At 41.2% G+C, this 15,233-nt stretch overlaps 1 protein-coding gene across 7 annotated transcripts in view; it reads left to right on the forward strand.

Annotated features, from left to right (window-relative positions):
* LOC310848685 (uncharacterized protein) overlaps nt 1-15,233 on the forward strand; it is a 144,941-nt gene that overhangs the window by 26,211 nt on the left and 103,497 nt on the right. Inside the window, exon 1 of one of the 7 annotated variants that reach the window (XM_083748110.1) lies at nt 10,384-12,701. The exons of the other annotated variants lie outside the window; for them this stretch is intronic. Coding sequence (XP_083604236.1) covers nt 12,683-12,701 — 19 coding nt within the window. The 5' untranslated portion in view covers nt 10,384-12,682. Of the gene's footprint in view, nt 1-10,383; nt 12,702-15,233 lie in introns of those variants that run through there. 7 annotated transcript variants of the gene reach the window in all.

A 15,233-nucleotide genomic window follows, 5' to 3' on the forward strand; every position in this document is an offset into this window, starting at 1 on the left:
CTTTATTAACCATCATGTGTAGTTGGATTATTATTCTTCCTGACAGATTCCCCCCCACCATCCCCAACATATTTCCTCACCATTTTGCACTTTCCCCCCTAGTATTGCTTCTCTAGAAAATTGGTTGCTAATTTCTCTTAAGAGATGGTGGAGTCTTGAATTCACATTTTACTAGTTACTGGTCATTATGGTCTTCTATTTTGGGCAATATAATTGCTGTGCCTCTGACCATAATCCTATACCCAGTTTCTGAAGAATCAGCCCCATGGAAATCAGTGGTGCTTCCCTCTGAAAGTGAAGGAATGCACTGCACATTTATGTATACAAACACTGTAAAAACAGGAACTGTGAGTATACTAAACTTTAAGGAGAGGGGCTCTGAAATGACCCCTCTGCTCAGGAGAAATGACTCAAGGCTTCTCAAAGAGGAGGGTGTGTGGCAAACTCACCCCACCCCCAAGAGGGACAGCAGCAATTGGGAAGGGGGGGAGCACAGGCAGAGATAAAAATATGTTTAACAATGACCAATAATGCAGAGCTCAAGCAACACATATAGCGTGATAAAAATCCACTTCGCTAATTCAGTCCACAAGTGATAGAATGGAACCTCTTGGTGTAATGTATCTGATGAAGTAGACCACATCTCGCAAAGACTTATTAAATTTGTTTGTCTTTAAGATGTTTTCGCTGCAGGAGACTAGCATGACTACCCCTGTGGAAATTAATGAGATAGTAGCAATTAATATTCATTTTATAATGAAACTGGGTTTTACATCATCCACCTCTATAAATATATGATGGGATGTCGGTATGAGTTGCTAATGCAGTCTGCTATGTATCTTATAGACCTTTTCAATAACAGCCTATGGATATTAACCAAGTCCTCTACATCTATTGATTGAGGTGTTTATAAAATGCTAAATCATTATGTTACCTAACTAACATCAGCATAAATTTATTGGCTTGGCCAGACAATGTTTCTTCATTAAATAAATGTGCATTTTAACTACCACTAAGACCATATTGACATATTTACTGGACTTGAAACACCTATCTTAGATCCTGCATTCTCACTCTTTTTCCATAGCACAATGCATTTGTTTTTGTGAGTAAGAAGGCTTTGGGGAGGAGAGTCACAATTCCTTCCACTGCATTAAATTCACTCCTACTATGTAAAGATATCCAAGACTGCCAGTAGCCAGGAGATTTACTTATGCAATCAAATGGCTATTTTTTTTGGGGGGGGGGTTTTACAATCATATTTCCATGAACCACAGTATTCAAAATGTCTGAAAAGTTTCCATCTCTGAGTAAAATGTTGCCTTGAGAGATGGTGAGCGCCATTTGCCAGATCTGATTATACTCATTAGGCATCTAGGGTGGTTGGGAAAATATATTTGCAAAGATGGTGCTTCCCAAGTTTAAACCTGCAAGGGAACAGCTGGTTTTTATGTGATGACTTCCTTTGCCCTGCTGTGCTGCAGATTTTCCTGCTATGACAGGGCTTGTTATGGCCTGTAAATGAGATGCAACTTGCAGCAGGATTCTGTTAATATGATATCTGCAGGAGCAGTGGGGAAGTCCTGGGATTTTGAATTTAGAGACCGTTAAGTGTTGCAAGGATCTGGAATGAGCCATCCTATTTTGAATTACAACCTGAAATTCAACAGTGGTAGGTTTTGAGTTGCTAGCACTGTGCCATTTCCTCAACAGTAGCTGGCTTTGAATTTATTTATTTTTGAAACAAATGTTGCTCTATTTTCCAGCCCTTGAATCCCATCTTCCATGTGACTGGTGTCTAATATTTATTTATTTATTTAAAAGATTTCTCCGCTGCCCTTCATCAGAGGATTCCAAGGAGGTGTACAAAAGTGTCAATTAAGCTATTAACTCAAAGTATACATACTTACTCAGGCTTGCTTGCTTACCACCCCCACCTACTGCTGAAAAGCCACCCTCTCCCTCTGCTTCTTACCAAAACCACTCTACCCCTTCACTTCATCCAAAGCTGCACACACTTCCACACACATTACGGCTCACAAACCCCCTTCCCCTTACATCTCAACAAACCTCCTTGACCACCCTGAGGGAAGGCCAAGAAAGAATTCAGGCTTCTTCCTTGAAAAATTCAGTAGCAGCAGTGGATGTGTGTGAGAGAGAAAGGGAGAGGTTTTCTCCCATTCGTTCTCTTTCCATCAGCAGAAACATTCTGACAGTAAGAGTTGTTTGACAGGGAGGTTTTTAAGCAGGAGTTGGATGGCCGTCTGCCATGGATGCTTTAGCTGAGATTCCTGCATTGCAGGAGTTCAGACTAGATGACCTTTGGGATCCCTTCCAACTTCCGATTCTATGATTCCATGATTCTATGTACTTGATAGTCTTGTGGTTCACAAAGCAGGCAGGTCTTGGCGATGTTAGAAGCAAATCTCAGTCTGGTAATGTTGACTGCTCTTTTCTTTGTGGTACCCAACATTTCCCAATTTTGTTGTTGCTGCTGCTGATTGTATCCATTGCATAAGCTTCACCCCACCCCACCACTTCCATTATGGATTTATCTGTATAATATACATTGCCAAATATATCCCTTTCCATTTGGACTGAGTGGTATTTGGCTGCTGAATAGAAATGTTTCATGTTAGATAAATGGTTTTCACAAATTGATATTTTTATTTGTGATACATATCATTTTCAATGCTATTGTTTCAGCCAGAAATTATTTCTATCAACCATTCAGGACTTTGAAAAATGAATCTGTCAGTGCTAGCATCAATGTCAACTGATTCCTTACTAAGATGCATAAATATGCAGCAATAATCAATGTGTGCTGCTGTGGCAGCAAACACTCTAACTGGAAAGAAGGTTGCTAATTATGGACATTAACCTTTGGCACTAGTAAAGGTTATAGCTGAGCTGAATCACCAGGGAAGGTTTTCTCTAATGCAGAGTAGAATGCTCCTTGGAGTCTTGAAAGGAACATTCACAAAACCACTAAATTTAGATTCGTTACCATGTGACACATTGTAACTAACCTTTTTTCTCATAAGGTCCAAACACCTGAAATGTAATCAAAAGAATAGATTTCCCACCACATACACTTTAGGAAGAAAATCAGGCTGCAAGCCTGCATGTGCTCACTAGTGAATAAGACCCTCTGAATACTATGGGAATTCTTTCTGAGTAAGCATGCACAGGATTTCACCGTTAACCAGTAAAGTGTGTTACCAAAAAGGACCAATGCGGCAGCAAGCAAAAGCTTTAGCAGCTTTGTCAGCTGCAGGTGGCTGGAAAGCCAGACAGGATGTGTGTGACTGTTGCCATGGGAAGAAAGGGGCAGTCCATTCTGTACTGAGCACCGGATGTTAGCTCAGTGTGTGTGTCATGTGACCCGTACTGGAAGTATATGAGTGGAGTTTATTCTCACTGCTGTTGAGTGCAGACATGTTTCTCTGTACTGCTGTAAGAGACAGAAATAAAAGCATGTAGATACATTTCTGTCTGTTTCTTTCCCCTCCCTGGGGATACCAAAGGGGAATGAGAAGGAATGGTGTGTTCTTCTCACATCTGGGAAGGATCACCGATTACAGACCACGCCAGTTTTCCTGCCGGGAGTCGCAGCGGGGAGGTCAACAAGGAATTCAGCCGGTGCCTACGGCGTGGCACATTCCTCTGACCGAGGCAGAATTCCAACAAAGTGTTCCTAAGAAAGGAAAGCATTATGGGTTGCGGGTGGCGCTGTGGTCTAAACCACTGAGCCCAGGGCTTGCCGATCAGGAGGTCGGCAGTTCGAATCCCCGCGATGGGGTGAGCTCCTGTTGCTCGGTCCCTGCTCCTGCCAACATAGCAGTTCAAAAGCATGTCAAAATGCAGGTAGATAAATAGGTACCGCTCCGGCGGGAAGATAAATGGCATTTACGTGCGCTGCTCTGGTTTCGCCAGAAGCAGCTTAGTCATGCTGACCACATGACCTGGAAAAACTGTCTGCGATCAAACATTGGCTCCTTCAGCCAGTAAAGCGAGATGAGCACCTCAACCCCAGAGTCGTTCACGACTGGACTTAACTGTCAGGGGTCCTTTACCAAACCTTTTCAAGAAAGGAAAGCATTGTGGCCTCAAACATGGATCTCTGTGGTTGACTTGCATTTGATATTCCAATGCTCTGTTCTCACATTGGCTAAGCAGATAACTATGGGAAGCCCAGAAGCAGAAGCTGGACGCAATAGTACTCTCCCTACTTTCAGTTCCCAGCAATTCCAACAGTGGAGGTAGAGCATAACTTTAGTCTCCATCAATTTGTCTGATTATCTTTTAAAGCCAAGTTGGTTGCCATCACTATCTCTTCTCGGATTCAGATTTCATCATGCTCATGGGCTCATTGAGTGACCTCTGTGGCAGGTCTCTGTCTCTCACCCTCCCATCTGTAATATCAAACTAATAGTGGCATACTTCATTTGGTGGTGATATGGATCAATTAGATAAGAAAATATTCACCCTGAAGAGCAGAGACAGCATGAGCTTTAAATCTAAACAAGAAGTAATTGGTTGTAAAACCAGAGTTAATTCATGCATTATTATTATTATTATTATTATTATTATTATTATTATTTGAGCTTAATATTAGGTCTTAATAACATTTTTAGAAAATAGGATTTAGTATTTAAATAGGGTCTTAATATTCTCTTCACAATCCTCATAAATGCTCTAGAATTGACTAACCTTTATAAAGTTTGAGCAAATTACCATGACCAAACAGCCATTACATTTGTGAACTGACTTGGGGCATTTGGCATGCTTGTAGGTGTCTTGAACCATTGTTTTAGCAACATGGCAAGACTCCATCTGTTTTTGAAAGCTTGGTAGTGATTGGACAACTGTGGGTTGAAACTGCAAGGGAGATGGGTGTCAACTATTCCAAAGAAAGTGATCCACTCAAGCAACATTCTTAGTACATCAGTCTGATTGACCACCAGAATAGTTAAATGCACTTTAGTTTCATAAATTGGGCCTTAGGAAATTTGTGGACTTGCTCTTTGGTTTAGAAATGAGGTTTTGAGATGACTTTTCATGGTTCAGCTACCTACAGGCTCTTCTTATCTACAATAAAGGTAGAAAGGGATAGCTTTGCTTGTAAACAACATGTTATTTTTCAAGTTCTCAGATGAAAGCATGTAACGAGTTCAGCCAAATGATTTATATCTCCATAATGAAGCCAAAACAATTCTTTCAAATTACCAACAGAAAATAATATACTTGGTTACATGATAAGTGTTGCTTGAAGGTCCATACACTGAATTCTTAAAATTGTTGAACTTTTTGCAGGATCAGAAAGAATGGGCCAGCAAATGTACATAAGAAACTGTCTGTCATGCAGAGATTATAGCCGCAATTCTTTGTTGTCTTGCTGAACAAATGAAATGCATTATCGTGCTGTCTGTTTTAGATTATACACACATTTGTTTATTTTGTAACATTCAGAATTTTTTCTCCAAGCATTGACAAATGACTGTTTTTAGGAGACACTCCATTCTACATGCACATGCAATTCCTTGGTATGTATAAACTAGTTTTTGAGAATGAGTGTGTACATTAAAATTTCACTTGCTTTTAGCTGGTAGCCAACCTAGGTCTTTGGGTTCATTTCACCAGGACATGTGAACTTAAGTGACAATCTCACCAGGAAATGATGTGTAGACACAACTCTCAGCCGCAGTGACTTATCAAGTATGTGTTTGCTATTTAATCTTTACAGAAAATGTGTGTGATAGGTTGGCTGTGGAAACAGGGAGTCATCTTTCATTATAAGATGTGACATGGCCCTAATTTCATGAAGTTCTACTGTACAGCTAGCAAGTCCAGATTGTGAGGTCCTATCTGAATTACTGAACTAATATTTTAGATTCACATATGCGTTATCTTGCACTGCAACGTGCCTGAAAGCTTGGTGTTGCCCTTTGTTCTTGTGGCACCTCTATTGTTGTGAAGAAAATCATAGGGCCTGAGCTGTCCAGAAATCCCATGTTCCTCTATGCTGAATAGGAAAGATTCATTTTTTGATCCCCATAACTGTGTTTGGCTTTAAAATGGGAATTTCTGACTTTGTTAAGGTTTGCCAAGAAGAGGCTGAACTGTCATGAATTGTGCTCTGGGTTTTTGGTAATGAAATTTTCCTGCAGCTTTGCTAAATAGCTCTGCTCCTGTCACAGTGGGCAAAACTCTGTGGGTGAGAACATGGTTTTTGTGATTCACATGAAAGGTGGATACTGTAGTGAGTATGCTTTTGTCTCTGACAAAAAAAGTGAAATGTCAGATTCCTCTTGATTTTTGCTCTTTCTCACAAAGAAAATGAATATAAACATGTTCCCCTGACTCACAGCGCATGAATCAATGTCTTACATGTTCTCTCCATAATTGACACCACTCTAGCTTTCCAGTGCCCAGAAATTAGCATAGGGACTTGGGAGCAAAAGGGAAGAGAAGTCTACAATAAGCAACGTTCTATGGTAAAGGTCACTGGTGTTAAAATGGTTCTGAGTAATACAAATTGACTTGATATTAGCAACCAAGGAAATAAAGGTGGTCTAATAAATAAATGTGCTAGAGTAGTCTGGTTTACAAACATCGTTCTAGTGACATGATGAAGCAAGGCTAATGCCTCCATGGTTGTATCCCCAATATAGATCATTCTTAAATAAAATGCAGCAGTTGGTTCTTGGCGCATATATTTAGATATGTCATCCCCATCAAAAATCACAGTAGCTCAGAGCAAGACTATCCCAGTTTCAATTTGATAGCAAGAGTCCATTAATACAGTGTGTCATTCTATTCATTCCTAATAGTTCCCCTGTGAACTACTTGCTCTGCCAGGCTACAATACAGAACATCTTGATTCAGGCGATTGCAGCTTTTGAATGGACTTTTGACAGATGCTCATGAAAGCATTTGTGACCAGAGTCTATCTTTTAAAAGACTGAGATCAGCAGCAGCAGCCTTCCCCATCCAGGTGCCCTCCAGATTCTTTTGAACTGCAACTCCCAACAGCTGGCTGGGGCTGATGGGGGTTGTAGTCATCAGAACATAGGAAGTTTCATTATACTGATTTAGATCCTGGGTCTGCCTAGACATGGGTAGGCAAACTAAGGCCCAGGGGCCGGACCCGGCCCAATCGCCTTCTAAATCCGGCCCGCAGATGGTCCAGGAATCAGCGTGTTTTTACATGAGTAGAATGTGTCCTTTTATTTAAAATGCATCTCTGGGTTATTTGTGGGGCACAGGAATTCATTCATTTTCTTTCTCTTTTCAAAATACAGTCTGGTCCCCCACAAGGTCTGAGGAACAGTGGACCGGCCCCCTGTTGAAAAAGTTTGCTGACCCCTGGTAAACTGACCACTAGGGCCTCATCCTAGCCTTACCTGGAAGTGTCAGGGATTAAACCTGGGACCTGTATCTAATGCAGGTGCCCTGCCACTGTGACGGTCTCTCCTCAAAACAGCTGGAGGGAAGCAGGTTGAGAACAGCTGTCCAAGAGCCTGTGCACTGCAGACACCCTAGAATCATAGAATCATAGAATCATAGAACTGTAGAGTTGGAAGGGACCCTGAGGATCATCTAGTCCAACCCCCTGCAATGCAGGAACATGCAGCTGGTCCATACAGGGATCGAACCTGCAACCTTGGTGTTATCAGCACCCTAATTCTATGTCACAACAGAATGCTTTAAAATCTCATTTGTGTTCATGCATGTGTGTGTATATACATGCACACCTGCTCCCCCCTCCATAAATGAGTTGTTTAATTTGATAAGTTCAAAAAACATGTTGCCAGTAACACATTTGTTACATCTCAACAACAAATTTACAATATGCCCTCACCTAGAAGCACTCATTATCCTCCTAAAAAGTGGTCGTCTGTAGCTGAGTGAGGATTTGTTCCCATACCTCCACATTTCATCTACTGCACCACATTGACTCTCCAGGAAACAAGGTTAGGTGATCAGTGTTCTGCAGACCCACCCAGAAATCAAGGTTAAATCCAAACACTTTTATTGCAATATATCACCATAGCAAATAATGGGACCTTTCCTAGATGGCTGCACAATGAAATGCTACTATATAAGCAAAGCACTCCCAAAGTGCCTATAATACCTGAGAAATATGTTGTTTCACTATAAATCCAGCCTGTTGCCTAGAAAAAAAGTTTATCTTGATGCACTCTCAGTTCCTTGGCAAAGGGCTTTGATTTTTAGATCTGCAGTGTTCTCTTAACCAGGCTTGCAGTTTGGGGGAGCCCCTGCCCCTGGCTTTGCTCCTGGATTCTCAGACATGACTGTAACCAGGTGCTCCCTTCCCAAGCTTAGAATGGTGTGCCAAGCACACCCATTTTTCCAGAGGGCAGATGTGGTCATATTAGTTGCCGTGAGATTTGGCTGTTTGAAAAAGGATAAGCACAGCAGAAAGGGAGGGGTAGTATTACATGTAAAAAATGTGTACATACCTGCAGAGAAATAATTGGATCAGAAAATAGATGTTCTATTAGAAACACCTAGGAGAGGGACAAGAAAAAGTAATGATATTGTGGCAGTAGGCTACAGATCTGGAACTGCTGAGAAGTGGATTCAGAGGGTACTGATGTACTGGACTCAGAGCCAAGAAAGTACCCAGACTCTGAGCTTTCATTTTCAAATAAGATATACCTCTATCACTCCTAGAAAGAAAGTTATGAAACAAAATGTGTGATTTACATGGAATGATCCACATTGGTTGCTCCCTCCTTTTAGGGTTTTTAGCCAATGAGAGTAGTCAGAGTTTTGATTGACGAATGAATTATTGGACACTAGGCAAACTCTAGGATCCTAAAGAGCTGATTCTTTCCCTTCTTTACTGCTCTTTTTTTCCTGCTTTGGACTCATTTTCTCCTCCTTGGAATCACCATAGTTTCTCTTCTCTTGTTAGCAACTAGGACGTACCTTTACTGTGGTGGGTTTGTCTGAGATCAGTAATCCCATGCAGAGTGTATTACAATAGTCTAGTCTTGAAATTACATGTGCATAACTCACAGTGGCAAGGCTATCCCTTGTCCACAGGCAGATGCAGCTAGCATACACATCCAAATGGGTAAAAGTCACCCCATAGCACTTAGGCTTCCAGTGACAATAACAGACTGAGAAGCACCCCCAAATTGCATGCTTGCTCCTTTCACTATAGCCAGATTGCCCAACTCAGAGTCCTGGGAACCATTCACCTACTTGCCATGTGTAGTTGGCAGGGGAACATGAAAGGGCATTTTCCATTGCAGAACCTATGTTATATAACCGCCTGCCCTGGGAGATTGGTCTGTCATTCCCTCATTCCTTGAACACATTTTATTCCAGCAGGCATTTATCCTAGTTGATCACTCCTGACAATCCTTTGTGGATGGTTGTAATTTTTTCTTCTGCCCCATTTGTTGTTTTTGCACTGTTTTTAACATTTTTTTTTTACTATGTGTAATTTTCGCATTAACCATCATGGGCATTTTTCCTAAACTTTAAGAGCCGAATAAATATCTTCCTTTAAATAGATAAATATTTTTTTAAAATCCAAATTGTGAGTTCAGATTACTCCACAATATGCTAATTCCCATATAAACCAGGAAGCCAGGCTTTCCATGAGGAGTAATCTAGCTATGTTGGTGTGCTAATCTGATCTATAGATTTAGTATTCTGTATTTGTTCAGTTTTATCAATATAATTGTATTGTTGACGTTTATAGTATTCATTGCTATGATTTTTTTTTAATGTTGGCAATACAGTGTTGTTGTTTTTTGTGCAAATAAGTAAATAAACTTCCATCCAATCCACTTACTAGGAGAGGTGAAATCATAGTTTTAGCTGGCACCTCTTTTAAGAAGGCTTAAGTTAATCAAAAACTTTGTCCCAGAAGCCATCTATGGTAGGGCTGCCATATTTCAAAAAGTGAAACTTTTTGGCCAAAGTTGTTGAGGTTTTTTCAAAAAAAAGTGAAGAGATTTGTAAGGGAAATTGCCAAATATGACACTGCCAACGGGCCTTGCTGTACATCTGTATTTTCCCGGACATTTCAGTGATTTCTGCCCAGACACTGCTTCTGAAGGTCAATTGCCAGCTATGTCCGGGAAATTCCAGACATATGGCAACCCTAATACAGTGGTACCTCAGGTTTCAGACGCTTCAGGTTACAGACTCTGCTAACTCAGAAATAATACCTTGGGTTAAGAACTTTGCTTCAGGGTGAGAACAGAAACCACGTGGCGGCAGTGTTGTGGCAGTGGGAGGCCCCATTAGCTAAAGTGGTACCTCAGGTTAAGAACAGTTTCAGGTTAAGAACAGACCTCCAGAACGAATTAAGTTCTTAACCCAAGGTACCACTGTACATGGCAAATGTAAATAACATGGATAAAACTCATGATTGTGGCATTTAAGAACAGGAGTTGGGGAGTATTCAACCAGAAAAGCTCTGCCCAAACATTTTCCTTTCGTTAGGTGAATGTCTGGTGTTCCCCCACTTCTCTTTTCGAAACTACATATAGGTATGTCAGCTTCTCCGATTTACTTTGGTTTATGCAAATAACTACTTTCGTAATTAAATGTATGCTTATCTCCTCCTTGTTACATCAGTTTACAGGATTCGATACGACCCAGGTTTGCATTGATTCATAGCTTTGGTTATACCATCACCCCCAACACACACACACACACATACACACAACCCTATGAAATCAATGTGAGATGACAGAATGTGGGCTTTGGGAGAAAGATGAGTTGGTTGTGGGAGGCAGCATTCTAGGGAGCTGTGCATTACGTAGAATGATTCTGATCTGACCTTTTTTGCCTTATTCTCAAGTGTCAAATGCAATACAGGGCTGTCAAGCAGTCCTTCCCACAGTTATTAAAGAGGTGGACCATTTCTATCTCTGTCCAAATGTGAGTCCCTCTTGCAATTCTTGTGACAGGCTGTCTCCCTTTCCCCCAGTCTACACAGATACATAGTCAAAAGTTAGTCATGCAGCGACTGCAGTGCTTAACTGTCCACAGAAATGACTTTATCCAAACTTCTGCAGTCTCTTCTTAGCATTTTATGAGTTTAGGGGTGAGGGCATAGCAATTATATTTTAGTTATTTATGTTCATGGATAAAAACAGAGTTATTTATTCTCATCCTCACTGGTCTGCAGCTGTGGTAGTAGAAAATGGGTGTAGGCTGTTTGTGGCGGCAATTTCCTCCACTTTGAAGGCATGCAGGTATGCTTCAGTGATTTTCAAAGGTGTTCTGGGAAAGATCTATTTCTTAGACTGTTTTCTTTTTTTAATGCTCCTTAGTGGTTCCAGTGTTTAGAAATGACACACAAGCAGTATTCTCTTAATGCTGTGGAAAAGAGCCATGAGCACAGAGCATGGAGGAAGCTTTTATAGGACTCTATTACAGGAACAGGTTTCAAACCTGCACTGTAAAAGTGAGGTAGAAATGTGCTCAAACACACCATTTCCCCAACTGCTAATGCAATAGGATAGTGAGTGAGACGGATCAGGTTCAATGGGGAAGGCATTACCAAACCATTCTCAAATGAGAGCCAGATTAGCTTGGTCAACTCTTTTCATCAGAGCCCTAAAAGGAAACTGCAATAAAACTCTTTGAATCAAATGATGAGTCAGGGAAAATGTGCAGAGGAAACAAAGTTGTAGGTGACATATCTCTCTATACTATATTTTTGCAAGAAAAATCGTCATCATGCTGTAGTTTGCATAACTGCCAGTAGGTGGCCACTCCAACTGCAGTATGACGACAGAACAACAAGGAGGTGAGCAAGCAAGTGCCATAGGTGGCAGGCAGTGCAGGTGAGCTGATGAGGAAGGAGTGATGCTCAAAGGAGAGTAGAAAGTGTTTCAGACAGCGGATTGGCAAACCACTCTCTGAGAAACATACCCCCCACACAATTAAATGTTGCTGGAGCATATTTTAAGGAGGGTGGGAGGCACTTCAGAGATAGGTTTGGCACTCTCTGAAGCATCCCTCACATTAAAAATTGCTGGAGCAGTTTGTGCTCACCCCTCCATTGAACATATTAACATGCTGTGAGGGATGGGTGCCATATTTGGGGTGAGCTTCACAGGGCAAGGGTAGAAGGCAAGCTAAATGAGGTGGGGTGAGCTGTGGGGGACATGGTAGTAAGGAGTGCAGTTTGGTCAGGTGTAAAGGGAGGGGTGCCCAGGGGTGTGTGAGTGAGTGGGGTTGGTGAGTGGAGCAAGCAGGGGCGGGAACGCTTAGTTGTATATAAAATCTTAAACATGACAGATATTGGCAGCTGGCTAATTATCTTATACAGTGGTACCTTGGTACTCAAATGCCTTGGTTCCCAAATGCCAAAAACCCAGAAGTAAGTGTTCTTGTTTTAAAATGTTTTCCGGAAGCTGAACGTCTGATGCGGTTGTCAGCAATTGTTTCTGGGGTGCCTGTACCAATCAGAAGCTACACCTTGGTTTTCGAACATTTCAGAAGTCAAATGGACTTCCGGAATGGATTAAGTTTGGTGCTTTTGTTTTTGCTATTCATTTTGCATTTTTGTTTTTGTGGCTTTTTCGGTTAGTTTGTTTTTGTGACTGTGTGGAACCCAGTTCAGCTACTGATTGACTGATTGTGTGACTGCGGAAATGGATAAAAGCCCCCCATCCAAACAATGACTATCATCAGTGCAGGTGAGGAAAAAAAATAATTTTTATTTTTATCATCTACAATAATGTCTTATTTATTTTATAATATGATACATTGATTATTGCTTTCATTTTATGGATCAGTGGTCTCGTTAGATAGTATAATTCATGTTAAATTGCTGTTTTGGGGTTTGTTTTTAAAAGTCTGGAATGGATTAATCCCTTTTGCATTACTTTCTATGGGAAAGCGCGTCTTGGTTTTGGAACACTTTGGTTTTGGAATGGACTTCTGGAATGGATTAAGTTTGAGAACCAAGGTATCACTGTACAAGGTTTCCTGCTTTATTGCACAATTACCCAAAAGAGATAATTGTGCAATTGAATAGATGGCACCGTTCCTGTAAGAAACATGGAACCTACTTCCAAGGAAGGCTGCCCAAAGCATCCACCTCCAATGGGTTGTGCTTTTTCATTTGCCTGAGAAACTCAGTGCACAGTTTAAGCACCAACAAAATGTGCAAGGTCATTCACAGAGTCCACTTCTGCTGCCTCACCTACCCACTTTCCCTTCCCTCTGAGGGCCCAGCAACTGACTGGGAGAAGGAAGGAAAGGCAATGGGGCTGATATGGATGTTCCTCCTCCCCAGCAAAGCATATGTTCTCAACAAGGAGATGAGTAGGGCCCTGTCCCCAGAATCCCCTGGGGAATGAAATGGTGCTCTTCACATCCATTTCTGCTTGGGAGAAAGCTCTCTTGTATCTTTTTTTTGTGCCCCATTCAAGGGTGGCAAAATGGGGAGACACTTTTCTTTGAGGGTTTTTTTTGGGGGGGGACACAAATATAATGAACCTCTTGCTGCCAACTTCAGCAGCGGCCAGGGAAGAAAAGAGAGATACCGTAACTGTAGTGAACTACTGCTTTTATTTTCCTCTGTGTCCATGATGCTGTAGGAGATGCTTTCATTGCTGCCTCCACCGCAGGTTAAAGTGAAGAGAAAGCTCTTTGCTGCATCAATTACTGTTGTTATTCTCCCACTAGAACAGGGCTGGGCAACCTGTGGCTCTGCATATGTTGTTGGACTCCAGCTTCTTCTGGCCTCAGACAACATGGCCAATGGTCAGGGATGATGGGAGTTGGAGTACATCAACATAATGAGTGAGAGGGACTGGTTCCCCAACCCTTCCTTAGAGCATTACTATGTAAAGACATAGTGATATTCCAGGGGAGGATAATCAGAAGGGGTTCTCTTGCCGCTACCGCTAAAGGTGGCAAAGTGTAAAAAATAACCAAAATGGAAAAGTAGCACCAAAATGGTTTGTTACATTCATGCAACCTCCTTTCCCCCTCAAAAGCTACCTCTCCAATTTGGGCAGTCCTTTCTGCACCCAGAAACATTCCACCCATGGACCAAAATTGTGCCTGCGTACTTTTCACTCTGATCAAAATGCCACAGTTTATCAAAAAGCAGATATAAACAAACATTCCTATGTTAGCAAAGCTTGGGAAGAACAGTTCTTCCATCGCTTCTCTGACATTTTTTCTTTGCATTTGTAGAAAAATTCCTCATGAACAGTCGGCATTCTGTACACAGAGAATCCAATAGCTTGAAGAATTTTGTTTGCATTTTCTTAAGGACAGGCTTTCACACACATACCTAGCAGGTTTTGAAAGGAAAGAAAACAGCACCCTGGAACCCATTTATTTAAAAGCAATTCACTTAGCTAGAAGTGTGCTTTATTTCAGCTGATGTTATTAAAGATGCTAGTTTTTGAAGAGCTTTTTCTTTGAAAACCTGCACTTGCTTTCTGCTGAGGGAAGTCATAACCCTCCTGTTTATGGCACATCATTCTAGTGCTGCAGAAATAATTGCATTGCCAACAATGCTGAAGGGATCAGGAAGAGGATGACCTTTTTAATGCACCGAATACCCATTTGTAGAACAAGGGCAGGCTGTCAAAGTAGAGCCATTAGAATCTGCTCGTTGCACCAGTGTGCTTCATCCTGTTTTCTAATTCAGTGCGCTCAAAGCTGCATTTTGGAAAGCCCACTTTGAAGCTCCCATGTGCCTGAGCTCTCAAAAGTATGAAAACAAAGCAATTATACTATTAGAATGGGGATGGAAATTTCAGATAAGCCCCCTTTAGTCTTTCATTTCATGAAGTTTCTCCATTTCAAAGACATTTAACACTAGCTGTGGATTGAAATCTTGGGACATCAGCCATCAAAGGATGAAGTGTATATATGAATTAACCACAAATCTCTATATTATATGTTGTTGCTGCTGCTATTATTATTGTTATTGTGTATTCATCACCTTAATGGCCAGATACCAACTCACAGCAAAAATATCAAACAGGTACAAAATATTCCATTAATATTAAAACAAACAAGCAAAACTAATTATATCTTTTTTTAAATAAAAAAAATTCTAAAACCTCACCAACCCCATAGCATCACAAGATCATCTTAAAGCATATAGCCAGCAGATACCCCCAGAAAAATTAACAATGAAAGTACAAAGCATCTCAGTGCAAGAGAGATCTCCTTCAGAAGAGCATTCAGGGGGCTACTGAAAA

Source organism: Podarcis gaigeae (assembly GCF_964106915.1).
Source record: "Podarcis gaigeae genome assembly, chromosome: 7".
NCBI classification, from domain to species: domain Eukaryota; kingdom Metazoa; phylum Chordata; class Lepidosauria; order Squamata; family Lacertidae; genus Podarcis; species Podarcis gaigeae.